This window comes from Micropterus dolomieu, linkage group LG18 (genome assembly GCF_021292245.1).
Source record: "Micropterus dolomieu isolate WLL.071019.BEF.003 ecotype Adirondacks linkage group LG18, ASM2129224v1, whole genome shotgun sequence".
Taxonomy (NCBI): domain Eukaryota; kingdom Metazoa; phylum Chordata; class Actinopteri; order Centrarchiformes; family Centrarchidae; genus Micropterus; species Micropterus dolomieu.
In genome coordinates this window covers 18,645,622-18,672,787 of record NC_060167.1, presented here as the reverse complement: position 1 = coordinate 18,672,787, position 27,166 = coordinate 18,645,622, and the positions used below count along the sequence as shown (strand labels likewise).

Below are 27,166 nucleotides of genomic sequence, written 5' to 3'. Positions count from 1 at the left end.
ATTTTGGGGAACAACCTCCTTCCCTCAGTTAGAGCATTGAAGATGGGTCGAGGCCGGGTCTTCCAACATGACAATGACCCGAAGCACACAGCCAGGATAACCAAGGAGTGGCTCTGTAAGAAGCATATCAAGGTTCTGGCGTGGCCTAGCCAGTCTCCAGACCTAAACCCAATAGAGAATCTTTGGAGGGAGCTCAAACTCAGCGACAGCCCAGAAACCTGACTGATCTAGAGAAGATCTGTGTGGAGGAGTGGGCCAAAATCCCTCCTGCAGTGTGTGCAAACCTGGTGGAAAAACTACAGGAAATGTTTGACCTCTGTAATTGCAAACAAAGGCTACTGTACCAAATATTAACATTGATTTTCTCAGGTGTTCAAATACTTATTTGCAGCTGTATCATACAAATAAATAGTTAAAAAATCATACATTGTGATTTCTGGATTTTTGTTTTTAGATTATGTCTCTCACATTGGACATGCACCTAGATGACAATTTCAGACCCCTCCATGATTTCTAAGTGGGAGAACTTGCAAAATAGCAGGGTGTTCAAATACTTATTTTCCTCACTGTATCTCCTCCAGGCCACTTACTGTAGGTGTAGTGTGATTGGGTTTGTTGACCTTTGTTGCAGGGCAGAGTGCTGTTTCCTGGCAAATACAACACACTGTTGAGTAGATCTGAAAAGATCAGTAGATAAAGTGACAGAAACTGAGTCACTAGCAATTATGAAAATCGATTTAATTATTTAAATCAATTCTCAAGAAACAATGCCAAATATTTGCTGGTTTCCACTTTGATTTGAAACACACAATTTAGGATCTTTTGTTTTTCTCTGTTTAATATCATTGTAGTGTACTGTTGATTGCACAAAACAAGCAATCTGGGGACATTACCTTTGGCTCAGGAAACCTGCAATAGATATGTGTTTAGCCTTCTTATGTTTCTTGCATTCTCTTATTCTCAGACCACACTATTAATGTAGTAATCATAAAAGAATCAACAGATATATAACAATAATTGGTGGAGCCTCATCAAGGTGTTGTGGGTTCCAGGGAAACATTGCTGAATGAAGCCCATCTGATCACTCTGATGTATCCACACTGACTCATTCTGAAAGCATAAGTAAGTAAGTGATTAATATTGACACATGACTTGTGGTCCTGTTAACTTTTGAACAGCCTGACTGTGGTCATCATTTGCATGGATTCCTTTTAATGTGCTTCTTTCTATAGATTTATGTGAGAGGACACTTTGGATTATAGTAGCCTACAATGCAGAACACCAAATTCTTCAAATGCCTCTGTCATTCACACTCACTCACAACCACGTGTCTGAAATCTTCTTCAGGATCTGACATCACCACAGACGTACTTATACGTAGTTCTCCAATTCTGTGTGAAGCGTCATTGAATGGCCACAAATGCAGACACTGTAGGTAGCTACATTGTCCCACCCACTCTGCGAGTGTTGTGGTGAGTGTGAAAGGCAGACGTGCTGCTACTTTTTGCGCTATGATGTAAAAGCCTACTAAAGGTTAAGGTATGACATTTGAGGGCACTGAATACAGAAGAACCTGAGGCATCACCTGACACTACAAATCTTTCTCTCCTCTGAAGTCTGACTGTCACAGAGCCTCTCTGGAGGGAGTTGTGTGGGGTCTGATAAATTGCCTCAAGTGATGTGACTTTCTGTGTAGTTAGAAAGAAGTGATCTTACCTCTTTAGTCTGCTACTAGCATAACACACCAGAATCTCTGACTGGGTTGTATTGTGGGTAATATAAGTGACTGGTTTGGACATGGTTTTGATTTGATTTCGATTTTTTTTTAAGAAACTGTCACTGTCACAATGTTACAGACATGTAATGCTAAACTGACAGACTACTCTATTAAAATGCCTCTACGAAGAGATCACAATTACTTAAATACAGATTACTTGTTTGCATGAAGATAAAGGAAGACTCCTTTTTATAGGCAATGAGAAACAAAGAATTGCACTAGGTTTATATTAGTGTGAGGTTTTCACTTACCGTAAAACTTCAGTTAAAAGCCCAGTCCCAATTATACACCTGTCCCTTTAATTGGCCTGGTGTGGCTACACATTTTGACAAATAAACGCAGGTCTCAATTAGACAACTGGTCTGGTGTTTATAGAAGTTTGGATATGGATGGATAAAACCTTGTTTGTGGACCTTGGATGTTCAGTGTGTACGTTTTTGTGGCATCTAGTTGTGAGGGTTGAGAATTGCAACCAATGACTCAGTCACCGCTCACCCCTCCCTTTGAAAGTGCACAGGAGAAGCTACTGTGGCCGATACTCTCTGTCAGCCAAAAATGTAATTATGTATATTATATTGCATTTCTGTCAAAAGATCCTCCTAAATATCACACACTGAACCTTACAAAGACCACCGGGTCGCCCCTTTGAGCTGGTTCTAAGCTGCTTATATTGTACATACAAAATGTTTATGTCAATACGGACATGCTACACATCATTAGATCGGTTCAGTCATTCAGTTCATTTTACCAGGAGCACCAAAGTACAATTCATTCAGATTTAGATGGTAAAGAAGAGAGACAGAAAAAAGTCGTGACTCGGTAGCCTAATTTTTATTAAGTAAGTGATTAATGATTAGTGATTAAGTACTATTCATACTCGTTTAAATAAACTATTTGATAGTAGCCTATATCTCATCTTTGCTGAGCAAGAGTTTTGTGGTAAAGGAATTAAAGGACTGTCTCATAGATGCCTGTCCCAGATAAAGGCCTTATACATACAATGAGTTCAGTGATTAAAGCAAATAAAACCTTTACATAAATAAAACCTTTACATAATTAAAAGCACATACAAAAGGAGATTAGCACCTGCAACCCGTCTAACAAAATGTAAAACCCTATATGATATGTATATGTACTAAGGATGTGTGTTATCTTTCAGTTGGTGGCATTTATTCTTTTTATTTGATGAGTAACTTTGCTGTACTTTACGAAGCAGCAATTTCTTCAAAGCCCTAAAAGGGTTTGGTATTTCTTTGAAACCACACCAACTTCCTGGATACTGAAAGCATCTGCACTGTTTACCATGTATGTGCATACTCTCAGTAACAAAAGCTCATACTCGGTTAGTTGTACAAAAAGCCACGTGTATTTAAAAAGTCTTTATTCACACACTCTCAGGGCATCACAGAGAATAAATATCAGAGTCAAAATATTTGACAAAAAATGTGCTATACAATAAGAGTCAGATAGAAACTAACCTCTTACATAAAAGCAGTGTCCAGTTGGGGCTTCTTTTACATTTCAGATGTCTATGAGTTGATAGCAGTTAACAAAAGACACTTCCCCTCTAGACTTCTCAGATTTCCCTTAAATAAGTCTTCAAATGATCAAATATTTCACACAAAAACAGAGAAACGTACAAAAACTGAAAACAGATTTGTGCATCAGAACTTCTTTTTCTTATTTTCCTACCCAATTAATCATCTTACAACAACCTTAGATTTATCTGGTGACCCTTTTGAAGGGACCGGACCCCTAGATTGGGAACCAAAGACAGTCACTCCCCCTCAACCAGCGACAACAGTAAAATGCTGCATGCACATTGATGCATCAGTATTAACAATAATAATATGTGAGGTATGATATATATTGTCCATTTTTCTGCAGAAAGAGTTTACTGTTATTACCTTGAATCTGTTTCTCGAAGAGGATTTTAAAGGTAGCATTTTAACTTGTAACAGAGTATTTTTACAGTTCTGCCTTGGTTTTTTCACTTGAGTAAATGATCAGGGCCGCTGTTTTTACCTGAGTAAGAAATTTCATTTCATTTCAGAAGTATTCCAACAGATGGCGCTGTCAAAGGAACCAATGAGTTGGAACCACACTGCAGCTTTTTCCAAGTAAATCCTTCTAGTCACAAAGAGCCAGCCAGGTACACCCCACACTAGCTGTGATTTGAAGGCTTATGTATCCAATTTCTTCTTAAAACATAACTTAATGAAATGAATGAGGGCATGCTTTCATAACTCCTCTGACTTTACTCATCTGGGGAAAGTACCAAGTGAGCCATAAACAACATGAAAGTCCTCACATTTAACATCGATCTTTCCAACGGCTGAAGTGAAAACATGAGAGGAGGTATCGCTCAGTGGGGAAAAGAGACACATTTGACTCCACAAGGAGAACTCCCCCAACCCACATAATTTTAACAGACCTGCTACCAGTGGAACAGAGCTGAAGAAACAAAACATGACAAAAATAGAAACATAGCATGAAGGAAGTAAAATCTTGTTCTAAGGCTCTGCAGCAGTTCAAAATAGTTTTTAAAAGTATTCATTCTTACTACCTTTACTACAATATTGTTCACACTGTATATTTCTCAGAAATGTGTCACTTTCCCCATTAAACTATATAACATATAACAAGTGGGAAATATTTATATGTGCATTTTTGAAGAACTGTATGTAATATAGTACTATAAGGTGTTTAGTGGCATGATCTCTGAGGTCGTTGTACAAAGACCTGCATATCCAAATTTGTAATAAATATTAACATACAAAGTGAATGTTTTGTGTAATACATGATCGTATGATCATTTGGTATGATCAATCCAAAGAAGGCATAACCTACTTGAATTACAGTTAACAACGAAAAGTGATTTAAGATACATATAAATCTTTCATATAATTCTCCCATTATTCTATCACAACAGAACAAACAAAAGTCAAATATTGACAACACTGCAGATTGTGAATACACCTGGTATACAGTAAATAGTTTTTCTGATGTATTTTCTAATGAAAAACCAACTATTTAAGGAAAATATAAGTGATCAGTCTGAAATTATTCATGTGATAATTTTCTGATCTTAAAATTCACAGTATGAGATGGCACATTTTAGGTTTTCACCTTAGGGCTCCTCTGGATTCAGTTTGAGAGAAGACAGACTGCCATTGCCGCTTTCCTCAACTGGCCTCCGACACAATGAGTTGTTCCTTGCTGGAAACAAACATTAAAGCAAAATCAATAAATATTCCATTACTTTTGGCCATTTTAAAACAATTAAAAATACTGGGCACATTTTGTAAATGGTACAGAGCCAAAAAGAAAGGCACACATGTGGGCAATATCATGTGAATAACAAAATATCTTTCCTACCACAACAAATAATAATTCATAAGCATTTATCAATGGGGTTTTGTGTTTTACTAGCCCAAGGAGTTTAATGTTCAAATTTCTTGCAGAGAGATAGATGTTTTGTTTGTTGATTGTTACCTTTGGACAGACCAAGGCTAACTGTTACCCCCAGCTTCCAGTCTTTGTGCTAAGCTAACCATTTGCTGGCTGTAGCTTCATATTCATGAGAGTGGTATCAATCCTCCCATCTAACGCTCAGCAAGATACCGAACACCAAGTGTATTTCTCAAAATGTCATGCCATTCAGTGCAGAATGACTTTGCTTTTAACGCTGCAACATACGTTGTACTGCTGGTGTTCTTGGCATGCAAAACGTTATGTGCAGCTTGCAGGTCACAATGGTCAGTACAAGCAGTCCAACAATTCCAAAAATGAGGAGGGCCATACCTAAACAAGACATGCAAGCTACGAGTTATTTAATATTACTTTTTAATCTGAGGTTGTGCCATAAAAAGATAGCAGAAAATATTTTACCAATGGGGTCTTTTGAGGTGACAGTGGGTCCTGGAGCAGATGTGGGATTGGGTGAGTCTGTGCCCCCCTCAAGTGGACGGTGGGGTGTTAAGCGTGTGATTAGAGGAACATTTCTGTTTGACACGGGGGATGTAGTGACATAAGTACTCTTTGAATCATCATTGCAGATAACATCTGAGGTCTTGGTTCCAGTAATATTCACTCCTGATTTACATCTGAAATGAAATGTAAAAGGTACAGCTGTAAACAACAAGTAAACTATGTTAGGCATAGATGAGATTTAATGTTTTTATATAGGCTAATGCATATACAGAGTATTTAAAACTGTAGAATACAATGGACATACACTTTCCATTTCTCACATCGAGAGTTGATACTTTTGCTGAAATATCCTTCTTCACATTCTTCACATTCTGGCAAGGGATAAGAACGTATCACAATAAAGACAATTTCTTTGGCATATTGCATGCAATGTTGTGTGATCATCTCTGTACCTCTTTGGTATTTTCCAAATCCAATGTCACATTTGCAAGTGGAAGAATCACTGTCACTGGGAACAAATTTTCCACGACACTCACATATTGTGTTTGTCTCTGCCGTGCACTTCACTTTAACATCACTCCCTGAATCTACAACAACAAAAACATCTCATTTTTAAAGGCAGGCTGAGACTTGAAATCCAACCACTTCCTTTGGAAAGTAATGTTTGAACATAAAAAAGACAAACAGACAAAGTGAAATGTTTTATGAACCAGTTTGAGGAAAGTTTTGGCTCTTTTGAACAGCTATTGCTCACAGTACTTTTTTGTAAAACAAATCATACCAAAGCTTCAACACTTACCTCCATCACATTTTGTACATGGTTCACAACGTTTGGAATCATTCTCTTCAGGCTGGTATAATCCATCGGGGCAGTTTTCACAGTGAAGTCCGTTGATAGATGTTCTTTGACCTTGATTTCACAGTGCCCAGATAAACAATGACCTTCAATCACAGTAACATGCTTAAAGCACATGTAGAGGAAGTTGTATTACCAAAAACCGTACTATATTCAATGGCATTATACAGCATGAGGAAGAAAATTACAGTGTAGTAAAAGACAGTCTTACCTTTTGGGCAAGTCTTAGCGTCTACATCAATAATGAGTTCATTAAAAGTCAAAGTGAATATAAGCAGTTTGAGCAGAACCATATTCAATACTCTCCCTTGTGAAACACCTCAGAGAGTGAGACATAAACACTCCCCAGAGGAGACACCACCTTTATAAAGGTGAAAAACCCACGCTTTTTCAGGAAACATTTTGATCTAGTTTTAAGGGGGTTGTTTGGTCCTCACACTGCTTGAAGTAGTGTGCAAAAGTATCAACCTACAACAAAACAATAATTGTAACTGTAATTGTCTCATTTGCTTCTGCTAACTTATGCCATGTGTCACTGAGCTACATTTTATTTGATAAATATTATAGGCTACATAAATCAACATATTATTATAATTACTACAATTAATATTATTACCAAAAATAATAATATTAGTCAGGGGGTTCTGGGGATTGTCTCCAGAACAATTTAAGCGTTAAACACTGACTTTCCTGCATTTTGGTAAATTTTCCTGCACCAATTTATGGTGGAAGTGTCTTTATTTTTGTAAAGGGAAACACAAAATTCAGACAGCAGGTGACAATTCAAAATCCAAAAATATAATGCCATAAGGCTCTCAGGCATCCTGTAGCCTATTGCTTTCAGATATGTTTTCTCCTTTAGAATCCAGTCTCTCTCCTCTCGTGAGTAACGTCAGTGTGGAGTAACGTTTGATCTGCTGCTTGGACAGAGGACTGACTGATATAAAATTATTGTGAAGAGATCTGGATGATAGATAAATAGAAAGGGGGCTATTTTAAAAAAAAGTATTATTCTTGTTTATGCTTTTAAAAAACCCTTTTTGAGATCCGGGGCTTTATAAAAAGCCTTAAAAAGAGTGAGGCCACTAATAACCTATGTTAAATGCACAAACTAATAATGTTTTGTAATGTGTTACTTATTTGTAACATTTACATTTATTCCTTTAGCTTTTATCCAAAGCGACTTACAATTGCTATACATGTCAGAGGTTACACGCCTCTGGAGCAACTAGGGGTTAAGTGTCTTGCTCAGGGACACATTGGTAGATGGGTCACAGTGGGGAATTGAACCCAGGTCTCTCACACCAAAGGTATGTGTCTTATCACCACCCCAATTTACAATTACAATAAAAGGGCATGAACATAACAAAAGAAAAAGGATAATAATAAGTTATAGTTTGCCAGTTAGCACTCATGTATTGTTTTGATGTTTTGATGTCTCAAAGCTCAAATCAGTTTTCCCCTTCAATCTTGAAGCATAAAGCTAACAACTGGACCCCGAGTTAAGATTTAAAAAAAATAAAAAAACTCATGTCTATGAAGATTCTCAGTCATCCAGGTCATAGTTATCCAACGAGGGTTAAAATGAAGGGCAACTGGACTTGGTTGAAGATACTGGAAGACGTTTCGTCCCTCATCCAAAGGACTTCTTCAGTTCTGACTGACTGGCAGGGACGTTACAGTCGTTGAGAAACGATGGTCGTTCAGTCTGGGCCACAGGTAGTCTCAACGACTGTAACGACTGTCGTCACAGCAACAAGGAACACTAACGAACCAGCGGTATCGATGACCCGGGATAACGACCCCACTGAGGTTAAATAGCTGAGTTTCCCTGCCAGTCAGTCAGAACTGAAGAAGTCCTTTGGATGAGGGACGAAACGTCTTCCAGTATCTTCAACCAAGTCCAGTTGCCCTTCATTTTAACCCTCGTTGGATAAAAAAACTCATGTTTCCAAGGTCATGAATGGACTGTAACACTCAACATATTAATAGTTTAAAATGGGCCTACTGCTTTCTGTTTAGAAAGTACAACATATGTAAATATATTTTACAGTAAATGGCAAATTGCTAATGTGCTAATTTGTAAAAATTAAAATTAAATTTAAAGAAACATTTTATATGACAGACATGCTTGGCATTTTAGTTACACAAGAATTAGCGTTAAACTCCCTCACCAAGTAAACCTCTCTATGGTGAGCAGATTGTGGGTGTTCAAAGATACTGCATTATATTTCTACTTTTCTTTTTTTATCAGCTTGAGGTTGAACTAATCCATGCTTGTTATATTTGTTGGGCTTCTGTAAATAACATCACAGAGTATGGTCTGGACCTGCTCTTTTATGAAAAGCGCTGTGAGATAACTGTTGTTGTGATTTGGCAATATATAAATAAAATTGAATTGAATTGAACTGAATTATATGAAAACTTTATATTGACAGCCTTTAGCCAACGTGATACATTGGAGTTAGCTCGCCTGCCACTTGTACCAGGGACTACAGATGAAAAGTAGCCTTATGGCTAATTCTGGCATACTTACGTCATTGATGCTCATTAGTGTGCACTGTCCCTTTTAAATAAATGAATTAAAATTAAAATTGAATTTCAGTAACTAACGTTATTTGTATATCTTTCACTGGAGGCTCAGCAATGTGAGCACAGCTAAATGTACTGGATGATAATGAAAATGGTTGGTGAGCTAGACTGAATATCATAAATGAGATTGTTGCCAGACTAACAGTTAGACTGCAGTAACGTTATTGTAGTGAATGGCTCTTCCACTCTGTTGTTGTGCTGCGCTGTTATGTTGTAGTAATGTATACTATGTGGTTCACGTGAGTTACAGCGACTGAGACAGTGAAGAAGCTGTGTATTGGTATGGTATAGTATTGGTAAAACGACAACAAATCTAAATTGACTGTTACGGAGCAAACCGCTGCAGATCTGTGCTAACGATAGCCTTTACTATTTTGCGCCAGATAACATTAGCAACTGGTCGGCGTTAGCCACCGAGCTAATGTTATCTAACTTGAGCCAACTAAAGCACAAAATCACAATATGTTTCAAATGCTTTGCAGTAATGTTAGTTTACCTATCGAACAGGATGAAAGACAACTCTGTGTCGCTTTTGTGAGTTCCAAAACAAGCCTTTCTGATGATGACTGTGTTTTCACCCGACACCGTTTTGATTCTCATTTGACCCGATGGGCTTTGTTAGTGTTGTTATCCTTACGGGGAGTATATGTTGAAGTCTGTGTTGACATCTCTGTTTGGGAGCCGGTCGTTTTATGATGTTAGTGGACTCCTTTCGCTGGCTGATGTGTCGTCGCTGTAGTAGGCAAGATGCTCGGGAGCGTGCATGCAAAGAACCAGACATGATTCCCTCACATAAGAAGCAGAATAGTGGCTGTTCCAAACAACATAGAAAACAGGTTACAGCCCCTTGACAAATAGGCAGTAAAAATGTGATTTATTGATAAGTTTTATTGATGATTTTATTAAAAAAACATACAGCCTACAGCATAAAGCCCCTTTAAAGGCTAAATGCTACTTTCTCACAGTCACCTATTAAATACTGAAGTTAAATACTTCACTAATTTCTTATCAGGTAATTAAATTGTTCAAACAGATTTTACATTTTTGACAGAACTTTTAATTAAAATATAGATTTTGATATAGCTATTGATGATGGTCCTCAACAATACACTAAATAAGTGAGTTCATCTGATTTATATGAAATAAATAATAACATATATATTGTATATATACATTACGATGCATTTCGTTCATTATAACAACAGACAATAAAACTGACAAAAAGTGATCATCATTTTCCATCTGCACAACTCCCTGCTCCATTATAAATGTTTTTAGGAAACATCTTTCATTATCATCTTTAAGGAAATACCACTTTAGAGCTATTTTGGCATGTTATTAACCTATATCTGGGCTTTTTTTTTTTCTTTCAGGACTAATTGGAAAATAGGTAGACTCTGTGGTCGGAAACTATGCAGCTTTATATTGTTTTGCCAGTAAGAACATGACATATACCTTTGCATATGGACTTGCAAATGGAAACAAAACCACATACTCTTGATGAATCTGCAAGATACAACCACACAAATGCTACAAAACCCGCTTCTTGAAAACGGATGTTGAAGACATACACCTCCACTCAAGCTTTAGCTGGCAGTGAAATTATAAAGAAGGTTTTAATTAGAGTATCATAAAAATTCTTTATATTTTCATATTTAACATGAACATAAACCAATTAACAAGCTGAAAAAGTGAAACCTAATCTGCAATACTTGTTGTCACTGATGTGATGAGTCAGACTGGGCTGTCATCAGTGCAGAGTTCATTTGCCATAGTAAATTTCTATATGGCGAATCAGTAGAATAGCCCATTGTTTGTCTCTCTCTGACATCACAGAAAATTTTAATCAGACAACTATTTAACGAGTTTCTAACTCCAAGAGACCTTTTCATATTTTCATGTGTCACTAGAAACTGCACAGGAAAGACATTTTGCTCCCGAGACTAAGTTTCAAAAGCAAACAAACTCCAAGACAAGTTTCGCAGCATGTCATGAAAGTTTAAATACTGTTCTTGTAGTGCCACAGCATGGCACATTTTCAAATTACCATTGTAGCTTGTAAGCATGTAAAGTCATATGAGATAGTTACCATATACGTTAAAGCTGTGCCATGCAGTGACTGTGTGTCCTTTTTGTAGCTGAACCTTTCAGTACAGTTAGTACTAGTAAGTAAGTTAGTGGATTAAGTTATTAGGAGTACAGTCAGTTGGAATGTGGGTGATGAAACCCCAAATAATGCAATAAAAGGGTCATTTTCGATCTGTGTGCCACTTATTTCAGAGAGTGCGTAAAAGATGTCTTTCCAGAAACCAAAAAGAGATGGGCAACACCAAAACATGTGTGCATGATTTTCAAGAGACTGGGTACATCTCACACAGTTAGGGCTCATGTCCTTCTAAATTTTGGATAATCTTGCTCTTGTTGGTCTAATGAGCCCAATGAATGAGTTTACATTGAATAAGACCGTGTTGAGCGCTGGTGACCATAAATCTGAACAGATCACCACATGTGGAGTCCCTCAGGGTTTGATTCTTGGGATCTCTCACCAAGTGACTGTGGTCCCATAGACTCACTCTATCAATGCTTAGAGCAAGTAAACAGCTGGATGCGAGTGAATTTCCTTCACTTAAAAAAAGACAAGACAGAAATCATTGTATTTGGCCACCAGGAGGAAAGAAGGAATTTCAGCTTTGAGAAATAAAGATACAGCTAAAAACCCTAGACAGTAATTGGTGTATAGTTCAAAGACATCGATTGATCAGGGTAGGTGTTCCGATAAATATGCATGGATATCCTTGTCCTCACTTCTCATCACCTGAAACATATTTGAATTACTGTTTGAATCTTAATTTGTTTAGTTACTGTTTAATAATTATGTTGCTTCACAGAAGATTAAGATCATGGACTCCACTCTCTCCTTCCAACAGCATATCAAAAACACTACTAAAACTGCCTTTTACCATCTTAAGAACATCTCCAGACTCCGACAGTGCCTCTCCAACTCTGTAGCTGAGACCCTCATCCACTCCTTCATCACCTCCCGACTTGACTATTGTAACGATATCCTGTTCGGTCTGCCCAGCAAGGCTACTGACAGACTCCAGTATGTCCAGAACTCTGTGGCTAGGATGCTCACCCACATAAAACTTGGACTTCACAACACTCCCATCCTGAAGAAGCTCCACCGGCTGCAAGTTAAGTCCCGGATCAAATATAAAATCCTCCTACTGATGTACAAATCTCTCCATGGACTTGCACCTCAGTACCTCACAGATCTACTCCATCCCTACACTCAGTCACGGTCCCTGCGGTCCTCTTGTAGAGCGATCGTGCTGTGACTAGTAGACCCCTGGATATTGCAGATGAATGCAATATCATCCTGTTGCTTTTGGGCTCAAAATGTGTTACTCTTTGACTGTTTTGTGTTGAAAGTTGGATTTACGGAGCGGAGGTTTCATGCTTAACGGAAAATAAAGTATTTGCGCATTCTACTGCAGTGAGATTTTTATTAGGTCTTTTTCTAACTGTGTATTTCTGGTTACCTTTACCAGTCAAAGGACGGTGGTCGCTTAAGACACAGCACTCATGGTCAGTAACACCACTCTGAAAAGACATAATTGGCCAGTTGACACACACATTAAAAGGATGGACCGACTTGTGTCTTCCACAAAAACACAGCACCTTTAAAGCAATATTCCACATTAAAGACATTTCTATTTACTTGACATTATTAATAGGCTGACAGTAATGATACCACATTTTCCCAGCTCAAAAGACATTGTTGTTTTTTAGCAACAGATTTAAAGTAGATAAAAGCCTCTGCACACAGGATGTGATATGATCTATGTTTCTAGCAGCAGCAATAACATATGCCTGGCAATAAAAATAAAGGGACAGTGTGGTTAGCACAACGCCCTGCAGTTCATGTGGGTGAGTACAGAACAAGAAAACAAACTGCACAGTAAAAGCATTTGATTAAAGCAGGTATAATGCAAAACAGCACAGTAATTATCATACTACCCATGAGCAAATATTGTGTGTTTGGTTTTTTGTGTTTTTACTAACCAAAGTCCAGATATTTATACATGAATGTGCGTCTCCCATATTCCCTAAGGTGGACACTGAACTCACTTACCTGAAATATGACAACCACTGCTCATTACTTCTACTACTGCTGCTATTTATATTCATTTCATAAAGCATTACAGTCAGTATATACAATATGTAACTCCAAATCTCTTTCAAATTAAGAAAGACATTTAACATAAAAGAGCAGGAAACTGGTTTTCCCATTAAGTCTTCTATTGTTATTGGAGAAAAGGAAGATAGAAGAAGACTCATAAAAAAGTCCCAGCAGAGTCCAAACTAAACATAGAAAAGCAGGAACAAATCTCCAGAAGATAATAAGGCTCACCCTCATTTTGACATTGCTTTAAATCTATAGGTTAAAAATGTTTACATTTTACATTTTACAAATCAACTTTGCTGTCAGAGTGAGATAAAATGCAAACTCCTATATCTACACTCCTTATATTTATATTTGTATCCATGTTTGCACTCAGTATTGCTATTACTATTTTATTCTACACTACTATTTAGCTTTACATTTATGTTTGCTGTAAAATACTGTAAATATCCACAAAGTAATCTGCTCGTCAAAGACCGATGTTGCAGCTTTTTATTTCCTGGAACATAAAAATTGTTATTATTATTATTATTACTAACATTAAATGTGAAGTAGTGGCCTTTATAATAATTATTCCAAGTTGAGTGATGCCTCGTCTTGAATGCGTGTACGTCTCAGAGAAACCAGTAGATGGTGGTAATACGACAGTGGACTGCAGTGTTTGTGAAACTAGAAGAAGAAACTACTCACGACAAATCCTGTAATGCGACATGTCGAAAAACAAGCTGGATGAAATGCAATGCGGCAGCACTGAGCAATAGTTGATTTTGTTTAGTTGTTGGTAAAAGAGAAACTGTCACATCAGGCTTTTACTCAATAAGTGCAAAGCACTCACAGTCTTTCGGTGCATTAGTAGTTTCCCCTTTGACGGTATTTTTTCTACAGAAACACGTCTTTAAAGTGGGAGAATCCAAATAATAATCGGGGGTTTTCCTCTGTGAAACAAGGAAATACATAAACCGCATTCTGTTGCAGCGGGTTTGTCCAGTGGTCCTGCCCCGAAAAAGCGATGCTGGTCACCGTTTTCTGCGCGCCGAGGGATCGCCCAGAAACCACCTTCGCCCTCGATGTGTCCCCAGAGCTGGAGCTGAGAGATTTTGTAGCCCTTTGTGAACTGGAATCAGGAATCCCGGCTGGGGAAATTCAGGTGAGAGCCAGGCTAGCTGTAGCCAGAGAGCTAACGTAGCTAACAGCTAGCTAGCTGACGTGCTAGCATGAATCGGACTTTTGCTGTTTTGATTGACGGGGTGTTGCGAAACTTAAGTTATCAGCAGACACGTTTGCCGACTTGTGTCGCCAACGGTTAATAACTGTCACACACAGTCGGCTTTATCTGTGGGTGGCCTTAACATAGCCTAAAGGCAACCTAATGACTTACTAACAGATAGAAATTATTAGAATGGGGCAAAATAGCATGTGAAATGATTAGTCAATCGATTGATTGATCAGTCAGCAGAAAATTTAATCTGCAACTATTCTGTACAAAGCAATCCTTTGGTACTGTCTTGGAAAACAGGCTCCTAAAATACCTCACCTCCCTTTCATTATTAATACAGTTTGGTCTGATATGAAATATGATTGTGGGCAAGCTAGAAACTGAAAGTGAGGGTGATCAGGTGACGTAACATTAACAGTGATACATAACCTTGTAGATCTAGGTGGGAACGTAGTTGCTGCAGTCAGATAGACCACTGGAGTAGCCAGCCAGTGAAACTATATAATATTTGCAGTCCGGTGAACTAACCGAAAAGTAGAATTTGCTAAATCAAGTGCCACCTTATAACTGTAACATTTGTTTGACGGCTGTCCTGTTTGATCTAATGAAATCTGTGTTAAATATGAGGCTGAGTTTATCCAGTCATGGGGATCCTATGATCAAAGGAGGAGCAAGGATCTGTAAATCTTCTGTATGATGATATAAAATATCCTTCTGTGTTTTTCCATGAACAGGTCACATATGTGGAACAGCCCCTAACAGACCCCACTCGTGCCTTGGGGACCTACGGTGTTAAGGACGGAGATGTGGTGGTTCTCAGGCAAGCTGACAGAAGACCGCCGCCAACTCAGCCAGGCTTCCCAGGTAACATGCTCCATGGTTAAAATGATGATGAGAGCTATTGATATAAGTGAGTTACTGTACATTAAGGTCCCATTAAATTGCTGGATGATACGTTGGGATTTGACTTTGAGAAGGACTTGAATTGAGAGTTAAAAAAAACCCAGGAACAACCAAAAAGACATTAATCTGTAACAGTTTGTGCTTGTTTCATTACTCTTTAAAGTTTTTAGCATTTTCACAATGTTGTTTTACATCCACATACATTCATCCAACCTGTATTACTGCTTCCAGCTCTAGTTAGTAAAGGTTTTTTTTTGTTGTTGTTGTTGTTTTTCATGGGAGGGCTTTGCCGGCTGCCTCAAAATCAAGATAAGTCATTGAAAGTATGAGGAAAGTCAGTGCATTTTACAGGAAGAGAAAGGGGTAAATCATCTATTTAGTAAGCCGAATTTTTGTACACGCAAGTTGCTAACCTCTCACCGCTCTATCCTTTGTGCTCCTTAGGTCTGCCCCATATTGACTTTCGTTCAATCACAGTCCCCGGCACATCTTCTTCAACCAGTCAACGTGGTGCCATAAGGCCACAGCAAAAGCCTTCGCAGCCGCCCCAGCAGCTGCCACCACCGCAGCTGCCGGCCCAGCAGCAGCAGCCGCCACAGCAGCACGATGCACAATCTTCCACGCCAATGGCCTTTCGCGGCTCCTCTCCTCAGGGGCTGGATGACCCTGCCTTACTCCAGCAGATGCTCTTATCCAATCCACACGAGCTTTCACTCCTCAAGGAGCGAAACCCGCCACTTGCTGAGGCCCTGCTAAGCGGAGATTTAGGTTAGCAAAAAAAAAAAGCTGTTGATGTCACATGCCATGATTTGTTTGATTCGAAACGGTCAAGTTAGTGTAACTGTCTATTTTTCCTAAGAGCGTTTCACCAAAGTGCTGCTGGAGCAACAGCAGGATCGAGCCAGGAGAGAGCAAGAGAGGATCAGACTTCTGACTGCTGATCCTTTTGACTTGGAAGCCCAAGCAAAGATTGAGGAGGACATCAGGTATGGTGTACAGGCCTCATAATACCCCTCATCTTCATTATGGGACAGCCTTAGTTTTACTTCGCTAATCAGATATTGTGATAATTATATTGACCCTTTGCTAAGCCCCGCCCCCTTAGTTACTGTTGCTAAGTCCGACAAACTGTCGCCGCTGCCACTGTCTTTTACAGCACTCCCCGGAGAAATATTGTCAAATTTGTTGCGATCTCAGAAAGAAGCAGACAGTTTTGCAGTTGCATTATACATTTGAAGGTTGTCTTCAGGCTGTCAAACGGACGTGAAAAAAATGAAAGATCTAGCCTACCAATCACACAGTACAAGTGAACCACTGCATCCCCTGACGATTGAGACAAAAGACAACAATATTAAGGATCAACACTGTTCCTGTAAAGCTAGGTAGGCTCCTATTCATTATTACAGTCATTAAAAAGCAGAACAGTAGGGCTTTATTAAATTACATTCAGTAGGAAGTTAGCTAGCGTTAGCTAACTAACATTACATTAGAAACAATCCACAGCCGACATTTTTCTGGAAGAGAATAAATCGTACTTCTCCTATCAACCTCTCTGGGTAGCAACTGTAACTGTTACAAGTGCCTCAGGAACAGCGTTTGACCATATCTTAGAAAAATACAGCCAAAAAAAGCTAGAAAATGCCTCGTTTTGCATTAGAGTGAATGGAGCGCAGCCATGAGAGTGTCGAACCTCAGAGCGAGTTCTATACTGCGCTGTGATTGGCCAGCCGTGTATTCAGGGCGTGGCTTAGCGAAGGGTCAATTATGAACTAACAGAAGGGAAAATGGCTTTTTCACCGAAGTTTCTTACCCTTGAATTTGTGCATATTTCAGGCAGCACAATGTGGAAGAAAACATGACCATTGCTATGGAGGAGGCCCCAGAAAGCTTTGGACAGGTGGTTATGCTCTACATTAACTGCAAAGTCAATGGGCACCCTGTGAAAGCTTTTGTTGACTCAGGTAATCAGCATTAAATCCTGTGTGCCACATAGTGGTTTAGTTTTTCTTTGTGACAGATAAACAAGATAGCAAACAACCTATTTAGTTCTCTAATTTTCAGATGTATATACTGTATTCAAATAATAGACTGATTCATTTGAGGGTAGGCTTTTAACTTGGGAGAGTTGTATCCTGAACTGAAATATTTACTGTATGTTCAGATATAAAGCCCTCAGTATAGTCTTCTGTATCCATTACCCTCAGATTTGAACAAACACTTATTGATATCATCTGACATTTTTTCTCCCATTGTTGTGAATTATTTGCACCTTAAGTGATATTTAGTACAGGAATATGTTCGTACAAGATTATTATCTTGATTAGTTTGCTTAATGTCTTAATTCATTTCTAATCAGTGGTTTCAATATGCTCAGGAAACATTGACGTTTATTGCACTTTTGCACCTTAAATTGTTTTGACTTGTTTAAATAGAAAAGTCAATAGAAGGTAGGCATCAGATGTTTAACCCACCTAAACTAGCTCCTTTCAATTTAACAAAGCAGAGGTTCTAATCTAAGCTTGTTCTGGATGTCCAGAGAAATAGATCATGTGTGATCTTATTCCCCTCGTGATCATTATGAGACCAGTATTATGACTCAGCCAAGATCATGAAGAGTAACGTCATCCTGGAGCTCAGAAATATGATACTTATTGTACCATTTGGATTTCCACAATTGCACAGGCCATTTTTTGATGTTTTGGTTACGACATTAAGCATTTTGTAGAGACTGACTTTTCTTGTTTTTAGGAGCCCAGATGACCATCATGAGCCAGGCCTGCGCTGAGCGCTGTAACATCATGCGGCTGGTGGACCGTCGCTGGGCCGGGATCGCCAAGGGAGTGGGTACCCAGAAGATCATTGGCAGAGTTCATTTGGGTGAGTGTCAGGTTTTCCTTGAGCAACACTGTGTTTTAACGCAAGTCCAAACTAGTTCCCAGAAAACCATTAAGGGATAATTCAGTTTTTGCTGACTTTTTGCCTACTTACAATCAGTCAGACAAAGTCGGCATGCAGTTTGAACATGTGCTGAATATAGCCTAGCTTAGCACAATTACTGGGTGTCTTTGAGTCCACTTCCGATTTACTCCCACCCATAGTTATGGTTTGAAATAAGTACTTCAAATAATCATTTAGCTGTTGGTTATAAAACAAAGTTTGTCTGACTCGGGTTAGGTAGAATAGTTTTCCCAAATGTCTTGAATTTCTTCAACTGAATTCATATTTATGTCTGCACAACATTTCATTGTTGTTTAAGTTGTGTTGTCTTGTTGCACTAAAATAGCTCAGGTCCAGATAGAGGGGGATTTCCTTCCTTGTTCTTTCTCCATCTTGGAGGACCAGCCAATGGACATGCTGCTTGGACTGGATATGCTGAAGAGACATCAGGTGTGAGCCCCTTTTTATCTGATCAGTGTTCAGTACAATGTTGGATTGGATGTAATCACATAATACGGGGGTTTACATTTTCTGCTATGTTCTGTCTCTGTATACTGAATTTACGGGAAAGTTGAAGAATATCCAGGAGCATCACTCGTCCTGTTTTTCCTATAGTGTTCAATCGACCTGAAGAAGAGCGTGCTTCTAATAGGCACTACAGGCACTGAAACTCGCTTCCTGTCTGAGGCCGAGCTGCCAGAGTGTGCCAGGCTGGCATACGGCGCAGAGGGGCGTGAAGATGCCCGTCCCGATGAGATAGCTGACAGAGAACTGGCAGAGGCACTTCAGAGGTCCATACAGGAAAGCGGTAAGAAACAGTCTCCCATCTCTGCACTTTCAGCCTGTTTTTCATTGGGCTTTTTTCAGCTCAGGTAGAACTACATTTGCATGAGCCACATAAAGCTTCTTACTCTCAACCCCATTTATGCAGTCATCTGAATTTTCAGTCACATGATCACTTCATGTCATCACCTCTGCAAATTGAATGTGCTTTGTGTGAATAAGAAGGGGTCAAGAATTTGAGAGACGTCAGGCAAATAAAAGCAAAAGCAGTTAAATGATATCTTTGTTGAGATTGAGCTTTTTAGCCTTAAAGGGAAACACATGAATGTCTTTGCTTGTTTTCTGTATGTAGAGTATCCTTGGGTAAGGCAATTAAAATCAAATGTTATTTCTATATGATAGTTATTGAGCTAACTCTGCATTAGCAACCATTATCTCTGTATGATAGTTAGTTTGTTATTTTAATACTCTATTAGCAGGCATACCACAGAGCAGGCCTTGCCTGCTTTTTAGCTGTGCCCTGTGGGGGTGATGTTATCGTTGTTTACTGCGTTTTTAAACACAATTGAGAGAAATTTTGGAGAACACGCTTAACCACTGATGCACTAATGGCTCCATTATCACGTAATGGAGCCATTAGTGCTAATCAACAGTACTGACTGTATCTTACTGCAGTGAGTTCAGCATGGACTGTTTAATGTTGTCAGAGTCTGTGTTGGACAACAGTGCAGATGGATCTCTGTAGGTGGTTTGAAGTGCTTTTCACGCATTCCTTCAAAGACACATGTAGTGCTAATAAAAACGTAGGCGGCTATTTGTATGAGCAAGATTATCTTCCACCGACCATTAAATAAGACAATTTAGTACAATATCACAGCAGCACTACAGAAATGCATTGCAAGAAAACAGTCAGAGACCTTTTCTTATAATTCTGATTTCTGCATGAAAACATTGTTATTTGATCTCGTTATCATGAATAAAACATCTTGTAATTGTGAAATGGAATATCTTGGATGGATAAGAAAGGGATCCGCTGGTGGGACTGTAATCTAAATTACATTGCCAGAAAACTGTTTGGGTCCAAGTTTACTTCAGGGCATAGTGTGCTTTTCACGGTTACGCTTGAACAGAGACTAAAAATGCTTCCACTGTGTTGACAAACTAATGACGATACCATCAACATTGCTAAGCGACCTTAAAACTCCCAATGTTTCAAACCAAAGACATACACCATGCAAGTTAAACCGGGTAGCATTGGCAGAGTCATGTCAGTCAAACTGTTTTCCCTGATTTGTGAACTTTCTAATAATATTAAATGACAGTGTCAGAATTGCCAGAGTTGTTAATAAAATTGTCTTTGTACAGTTCAGTCAAACTGCTTGCTCCGACACAAACGTTAGCATGGTGAGCTGCTAAAAGTGTTTGTTTGTACCTGGATGGTGTCATGTCATCTCAGTGTTTGGGCAATATGACAACGTTGTTCGTCATACCGTTTATACCTTGCTAGCTTTCCCTTCTGTCCAACCATATCTCTCAGTGCATTTGGCCATTGTGGCCAATATTGCAAATAAATGAGCAGGACTGCTTTATGGCAGTGTTGTATTTTTAGGTGATTTTAGCATGTATGTGATAAAGCTTCTTGGTTTTTCCGGTATTTCATTTACTGGATTAATATGTAAAAGATATTCTTGTTTTATCCATATAACAATATTGCAATATAAAATGGCATTCAGTGGTAGTTGATCCGTATCTCCCACTCCTACCTGGGTATTAAAGTTACCGTCAGAGTTTGACTGTGAGAAGAAAATGGGGATTTCTCAACTTGTTGAGGTGTGTTGAATTTTGCTTGTAGAAATACATTTAGGATTGTCAGAATCATGTGTTTCCCTTTTAATGCTTTTCAAGGCTTACATGAACATTTGTGCTATTGCCATTGATGCACTTAGTGTTTTGTTGCTGTTTCCATTGGGCAGTCATGTCCAGTAATGGCTGCACATTAAAAATGGAGAGCAAAAAGCAGCGGCAGTAGAGTTGTGATGAGTTCAGGCTCACGGTGAAGCTGTGGTACAGCAGCCATGTTCTGGAATGGGGCAATCCTCCGATACAAAAGAGGCATCAGTCAATCAATTGTGGTCTCGATTATCATAGTTAAGTGATTTTGATCAGTGTCCTATTGGTTCAGTGACAGGATATGCAATTATGCAGCAACATCTCAGGACATGGGCTCAAGTTGTTTTTGGATGACACTTTTCACATCTGCGTGTGTGAAAAGGCTTATAGGTTGGTGCATGCTCTGTGTGTGACCGCTAACTTTCTCCGTCCCTTTGCATGATGTGTGTGGTGTGTGTGCCCTAACCCCTGAGCAGGACAGCACTGATGCATTTGGAGACAGCTGGAGAGGGCCCTACCAACCAGGTACTGCAAATTCACAAGTCCATTGCCAGTGCTAAGTCCATTGCTATTTATGTCTTTTTATTTTGCTGTTATTTTGCTGCTGGATTGGTTAATTGATTTTGTGCTTTTGTTTCTACTCTAGTCATGTATTTATTATGAATACATATAACTGTTTAAAAATAGGAAAAAGTAGCAGAAGTAACACACTGCATGTGCAGTGGGTATTCAAGAGTTTCAGAAAGGAAATTTGTGTTTGGGGTTGTTTCCTTGGATGTTATGAAAATGCATTTCCTGCTGTTTAATTCCCTGTCATATTTTCTCTTACAATAGACACTGCAGATGGACAAACTACCTCACGGCAGCCCCCACCATTTACATTACCCAGAACCTTAGACCAAATGTCCTCATCCACCTCCCCTTCCCAAAGCCCTTCCTCTGGCCAGCCCCAGACTCTGGATCGCTCTCAATCTGCCCCGGTCGCCATGGAGCAGGCCTCAACAGCACCAGGGCTATGCCAGGACCCACATGGCCTCCAGGAGCTTCCTCTGCCTTCATCTCCAGCAGAGGATGCAGGTTCAACACCTCATCAGGTCCACCCTTGCCCTCTGCCTGTCCATAGCAACTCCAAAGTGCCCCCAGTACCCAGTCCCGCAACAGACGTCCTCAGTACATGTACCCCTTCTGCAGACATGACTACAGTATCCCAGCCTGGAGCCGCAGAGGGGGATGCTGAATCAGATGAGGTGGTGAGCAGCTCCGTGCTCCCCCATCCAGAGGAACTTTCCCCCATTCAACCGATGGAGCAGGAGGCGGCTGAATCTGACACAGCTGACGCCACTGAAGCCCGTCCGAGTGCTTCTAGTCAATCCGACTTGGTTGAAATGGAGTCCCCCACTGCCTCCCAGGGTGAGGTGTCCTCTGAGAGGGACCAGCCTGAAGGAGAGCACGGCTCCAGCTCCGACAGCATCCCCTCGCTGGCGGCTGCTCTGATGGAGCTTCACGAGCTGCTGGTGTCCAACAACCGCGCTCAGAACCAAAACTGCAGCACCTCCTGCTCCCCGTCACATCTGTTCAAACAGGAAACCGACGACGTGGTCCCCGAGCCACGCACCCCGACACCCGAAAACACCCAGCCCATCCCCTCTACTGCCAACACAGCCGGTGCAGAACCAAGCGATGCCAAAGCCAACCATGCTGCTGCTGTTGTGTCTGATGAGGGACCATCTAAGTGTCTCACGCCTGACCTCCCTGGCCAGGATGAGCATCTGGCCGGAGGTTCAGCAGAGACCGTGGAGGGACAAGGACCACCGCAGCGTCCAGACAGCACCGGGGAGAGGAGGGCAGATAGATGCGGGCAAGATGAAACCAATAACATCAGCATTTGTCAGCCTGAGCCGGAGGTTCCTCCTGATACTGTAGGGGACCTGGAGTTCAGGGAACCTCCCGAGGGGCAGCATGGGAGAGGGGTTGCAGATGGACGAGCCTCTGGCACCAACACCCCAGACACTCTTGGCCTCCAGACTGAGCACACTTTTCTCAGCCCTCTGTCTATGGCAGTGGGCTCCCCTGAGGAAGTCTCTAGCACCTCCTGCACCTCTTCCCCTCCTCTTGCTCAGGCTCCCCAGCTTACATCTCCATCTCCTCATCTCCCTCCTCCGCATCCCTTTATAGAACAATTTCCAGCTGAGCACATCCAGAGAATCCAGGCAGCAGGGTTTTCTGCCATGGAGGCTGCAGAGGCACTGGAAAGAGCCCACGGGGTTGTAGAGCTAGCTCTGCTGGCACTACTAGCCCGCAGTATCACTGTGCCCACCTAGACTCATAACTAGTCCTACGAGTCCCCCACCTCCCAACTCATCTGTCTTATTTATACCTTGTTACTGATCCAGATGTCTCGGTCCCTCCTTAACAAGGGAGCACGTATAAACACAGGGAAACTCTTGGTTTGTCGTCCAGAATATCCAAGAACAAACAGGACAACTGGTAATACTTTTCTGGATATTGCAGATATGTGAGGTGTGTTTGCATGCAGATGTTTGGGTGCCGGCCCATTTCATTGGTTTTTAGAGATTTGGTATGGTAGATTGATTTTTCTTCTTGTTTTGTCGTCCAACATTGACGCATTATGGATTGCTCAATGTATGATCGAAACCATTAACCATTATTACCCTTTGATATGTCATAAAAGTACTGTTGTTTAAGTTGTGGAGCATCAATAAAAAAAGTCTCAAAATGGATTGAGCGATACTCCTGCTCCCCATGCCAGAATAACTCAACGTGGTGAGTTTCATATCATTCAGCATCCATACGGATATTGGAAGCAATCTGCTGATAATTAAAGCAACATGTTGATTTTACTAGCCCCTTCAATTTACAAGTCAGAAACCAACGATGGCAAAGCTACATCGTGGGAACTGCTGCAGTTAAGAAGGGTTGATCATTTTTGACAAAGTTTACTAATAATTTCTGCAGATAAGTTGAAACCCCCAAATACATGCCAGTTACCACAGTGAAATATCAAGTGAGTCACATACGACATATGATCCATAGATGGCATTTTTTGGTTCAGTGTGTGAATTACGGAAGGTATCTTGTACTGTATGTATCATTCTCCACCGTGAGAGCTTTGCCATGTGTAAATTACAAAACAGTTTGTAGATCCTGATCAGTAAGTCCTGTCACCTTGTGTCAAATCATCATAGTGCGTTTGTGTCTTTAAAAAGCACCCATTTTAATTTTTTTAAATCTGTTAGAATATGGCCATTCAAGTTTTGTCAGTTATCATATACATCATATATCAAGTATTTTAATGGCTTTGTTTGAGTCACATACCAACAATGTTCAGGCAGATTGAATTATCTACTTTTATCTTGTATGGAATTTTAAATTGCAAATAAAATGGAACTAGTGTTTGTACACTGTGTGAATTTATTTTCTCACGTCCTTTAAATAATTGCAGTTATGGCTGTATTATCCAATCCAATCAGATGTTTTCTGTATATACAGTAGCAGGTAAAGTTCAGAAATGACTTATTAAACCTGTGGATGTGAGCCAGCTAGTGTTCCCATTCCACACCACATGCTAACTTTACAAAAAAATCAGTGCCTTCAGCTGTTTTATGAAACAGGAAATGCTACAATACATACACCAATGCATGTCAAACTGCAGCTTTCTAATGTCACTACTAGGTGTTCAGAGCTTACAAATCCCACAGACATTCTTTTTTCAACTCTGAGAGGCTCCTCCAGTTCCTTTGTGCAATGTATTGTGGGAATGTGTTTTTTGAATAAACTTTAATTTGCCACCATTCCAATGTGGACACACTACTCAAAACCTGCTAATGATTTGGGAAGCAACGAACTAACTGTTCATTATCAACTAATCTGCAAGTCATTTTCTTGATTAATCATTTGGTCTGAAAAATAGTGAAACAGTGTAAAAACCAGAACTATATTATATTTACCACCATACAAGACTGAAAACCAGCAAGCTGCCATTTGAATTTATAATTTGAAACTGGGACACAGCTGGAGTCTCCAGAGGCTTGAAAAAGAGCCACACCTGGTTCCAGTTTTTGTGATTGCTGCTTAGTTCAGACTGCATTCAACTGAGATCGTTTAATCAAAGTGGTTCCGGGGCTTCAGCAGATAAATACGTGCACCCTGGCCTGAGTTTTAAAGTAAGGATCCTTGGTGGCAGCTTTGGGTGAGAGAACAGTTCCAGACTAAAGCGCTATGGCTCAGTTTGACTGCAGAGATGAAAACAGCCACTGTTTAAGCAGTAGCATTGTCGCTAATATACCCTCCTGCTTTGAAAAAAGTCATCCAGCAAATATTTTGATATCACAAATCATGAAGACAAGAGAGCGGATTCCTTCAGGGTTTTCTCTAGAAACCGGTGGTGGACAGGACACTGGAGGCCTGCAGGGGACTTCAGGTGACTCCCTGAACCAGCTCGAGGGTTGCAAGTAAGGACCACATGGTGCATCTGGAAAACTTCAGTAAACTGTATCTAGGATTATGAAAAAGTGATCTTATATATTTTTTTTTTAGTCCTCCAGACATGTCTGCAGCCTTCAAGTCAATGGCCTTAATGCTCACATGGGATTTGAAAAAAATTAACTGTGCACCTGTGCATGAACTGCTCTCAGTACCTATACTTGAGGACAGCCCAACTTTGCCTCCCTTAGCTGACCAGGATAAAACGACAGAAAGGTAAGAGGCTAAAAGTCTTTATACTTACTGTAATTTATCTAACTAACGAGTGTCTGCTCAATAAACCCAGGGCAGCAAGTCCAGCTAAGGGCCCGAGTGGACCTTTCCGGTCAAAGTACATTTGTTTTTGTAAGTTACCTTTCTCCTTGAGCTTGTTGCCAGTCATTGAATAGTGTAACATTATATCAATGCATGTCTTACTTTTGCTCTGCAGCCCCACTATATCAAGACTACTGTCTACAGGCGGTGAAAGATGATCTGCACAGACTGAAAGACAGTTCTGTGGCTGAACTGATAACGCCCCAGTATGTGCAGCGTCTGCAGTCTCACTGCTATACTCGGGCTACGTCTCCTCAATTAAGCCCTCGTGAAGCGACTCCATCCCCACCTCCCCACCCAATCAGGGTGACGCCACGCACCCTTTGGCAAGATCTAGATGAGGTGAAGGCGTCTGGCCTGCTCAGCAGCTTGACAACCAGAGAGCTTCGCCTTCAGGAGGTGTTAAAAGCTCTTCTTCTTTACACAATCATCAACACCGTATTCTAGAGCAGCATCTAATATTGAACCAAGTGACATTAAAATCTTAAACATTATCATGGGATTTGCTGACCATAAGAAACAAACATCAGTCTCATCCCTTAACTGTTTATAATGCTCTTTAACTTTAAGGCTTATTGTGACGGTGAGAGTTTAGGAAAAACTTAATTCTTGATCGCTTGTTTTCTTCCCTTCTGAAGTCGATGTTTGAGTTGATCGGCTCTGAAGCGTCTTACCTAAGGAGCCTCGGAGTTGCTGTTGATCATTTCTATGCGTCGACGCCACTGAAACGGACTCTGTCTCAAAGGGAGCATCACATTTTGTTCTCCAACATTCGCCACTTGATGGCAGCCAGTCAGAAGTGAGAGCTCCCCTAAATAAATAATTTGAACTGGTTGTGTTGGGGTTTATGCTGAGCTGGCGTCTCCTGTAGGTTTCTTATGGATCTGGAAATTCGCCTGGGGGAGTGCGCGTTAATATCTCAGGTTGGAGACGTTGTGCTCCAGCACTGCCCAGAGTTTCACAGCCTCTATGTGCCATATGTGACTAACATGAAGTACCAAGAGACCCTTGTCACCCAGCTGCTGTAAGTTTTCAGTTCTGAAGTTGGTGGCGCTCCAACTCTTCATTAGACCTTTTCAATCACATCTCTCCTTTTTTGTTCAAGGCAGCAGAACAGAAACTTTCTATCTTCAGTTAAGAAGCTTGAGAGTGACCCAGTGTGTCAAAGACAAAGCCTCAAGTCATTCCTGGTCCTTCCCTTCCAGAGAATTACTCGTATTAAACTCATCCTAGAGGTAGGCATCTGATTTGAATATGCTCCTGTCCTACTATATA

At 40.2% G+C, this 27,166-nt stretch overlaps 3 protein-coding genes across 8 annotated transcripts in view; 2 read left to right on the top strand and 1 right to left on the bottom strand.

The window, feature by feature from the left end:
- Positions 1–3,145: 3,145 nt before the first annotated feature.
- Positions 3,146–14,607, bottom strand: si:ch73-361p23.3 (tumor necrosis factor receptor superfamily member 4). Of its 3 annotated transcripts, XM_046075648.1 has the most exons (9): positions 14,035–14,607; positions 12,701–12,761; positions 9,796–9,969; positions 6,510–6,620; positions 6,163–6,297; positions 6,015–6,081; positions 5,669–5,883; positions 5,477–5,581; positions 3,146–4,996 (listed from the first exon to the last, which is right to left on the bottom strand). In XM_046075648.1, exons 3-9 carry the CDS (start codon positions 9,824–9,826, stop codon positions 4,908–4,910), a joined length of 753 nt encoding a protein of 250 aa, XP_045931604.1. In that variant the 5' UTR covers positions 9,827–9,969; positions 12,701–12,761; positions 14,035–14,607; the 3' UTR covers positions 3,146–4,907. The 3 variants fall into 3 exon arrangements, with proteins under 3 accessions (XP_045931604.1, XP_045931605.1, XP_045931603.1); XM_046075649.1 differs by lacking the exon at positions 14,035–14,607 and having other exon boundaries at positions 12,701–12,906; XM_046075647.1 differs by lacking the exons at positions 9,796–9,969; positions 12,701–12,761; positions 14,035–14,607 and adding an exon at positions 6,778–6,860.
- ddi2 (DNA-damage inducible protein 2) lies at positions 14,054–24,493 on the top strand. Of its 2 annotated transcripts, XM_046075646.1 has the most exons (10): positions 14,054–14,491; positions 15,295–15,424; positions 15,908–16,231; positions 16,323–16,449; positions 17,297–17,424; positions 18,212–18,340; positions 18,747–18,850; positions 19,016–19,208; positions 21,550–21,598; positions 21,908–22,007. In XM_046075646.1, exons 1-9 carry the CDS (start codon positions 14,354–14,356, stop codon positions 21,558–21,560), a joined length of 1,284 nt encoding a protein of 427 aa, XP_045931602.1. In that variant the 5' UTR covers positions 14,054–14,353; the 3' UTR covers positions 21,561–21,598; positions 21,908–22,007. The 2 variants fall into 2 exon arrangements, with proteins under 2 accessions (XP_045931602.1, XP_045931601.1); XM_046075645.1 differs by lacking the exons at positions 14,054–14,491; positions 15,295–15,424; positions 15,908–16,231; ... (2 more) ...; positions 18,212–18,340; positions 18,747–18,850 and having other exon boundaries at positions 19,116–19,208; positions 21,908–24,493.
- Positions 24,494–25,161: 668 nt separating this feature from the next.
- The window catches only part of si:ch73-15b2.5 (rho guanine nucleotide exchange factor 19), a 4,799-nt gene continuing 2,794 nt past the window's right edge, over positions 25,162–27,166 (top strand). The window contains exons 1-5 of one of the 3 annotated variants that reach the window (XM_046029333.1): positions 25,162–25,545; positions 25,631–25,792; positions 25,863–25,921; positions 26,007–26,290; positions 26,530–26,565. In XM_046029333.1, coding sequence (XP_045885289.1) covers positions 25,313–25,545; positions 25,631–25,792; positions 25,863–25,921; positions 26,007–26,290; positions 26,530–26,565 — 774 coding nt within the window. In that variant the 5' untranslated portion in view covers positions 25,162–25,312. Of the gene's footprint in view, positions 25,546–25,630; positions 25,793–25,862; positions 25,922–26,006; positions 26,291–26,529; positions 26,571–27,166 lie in introns of all 3 variants that reach the window. The other 2 variants (XM_046029334.1, XM_046029335.1) reach the window with 2 other exon arrangements.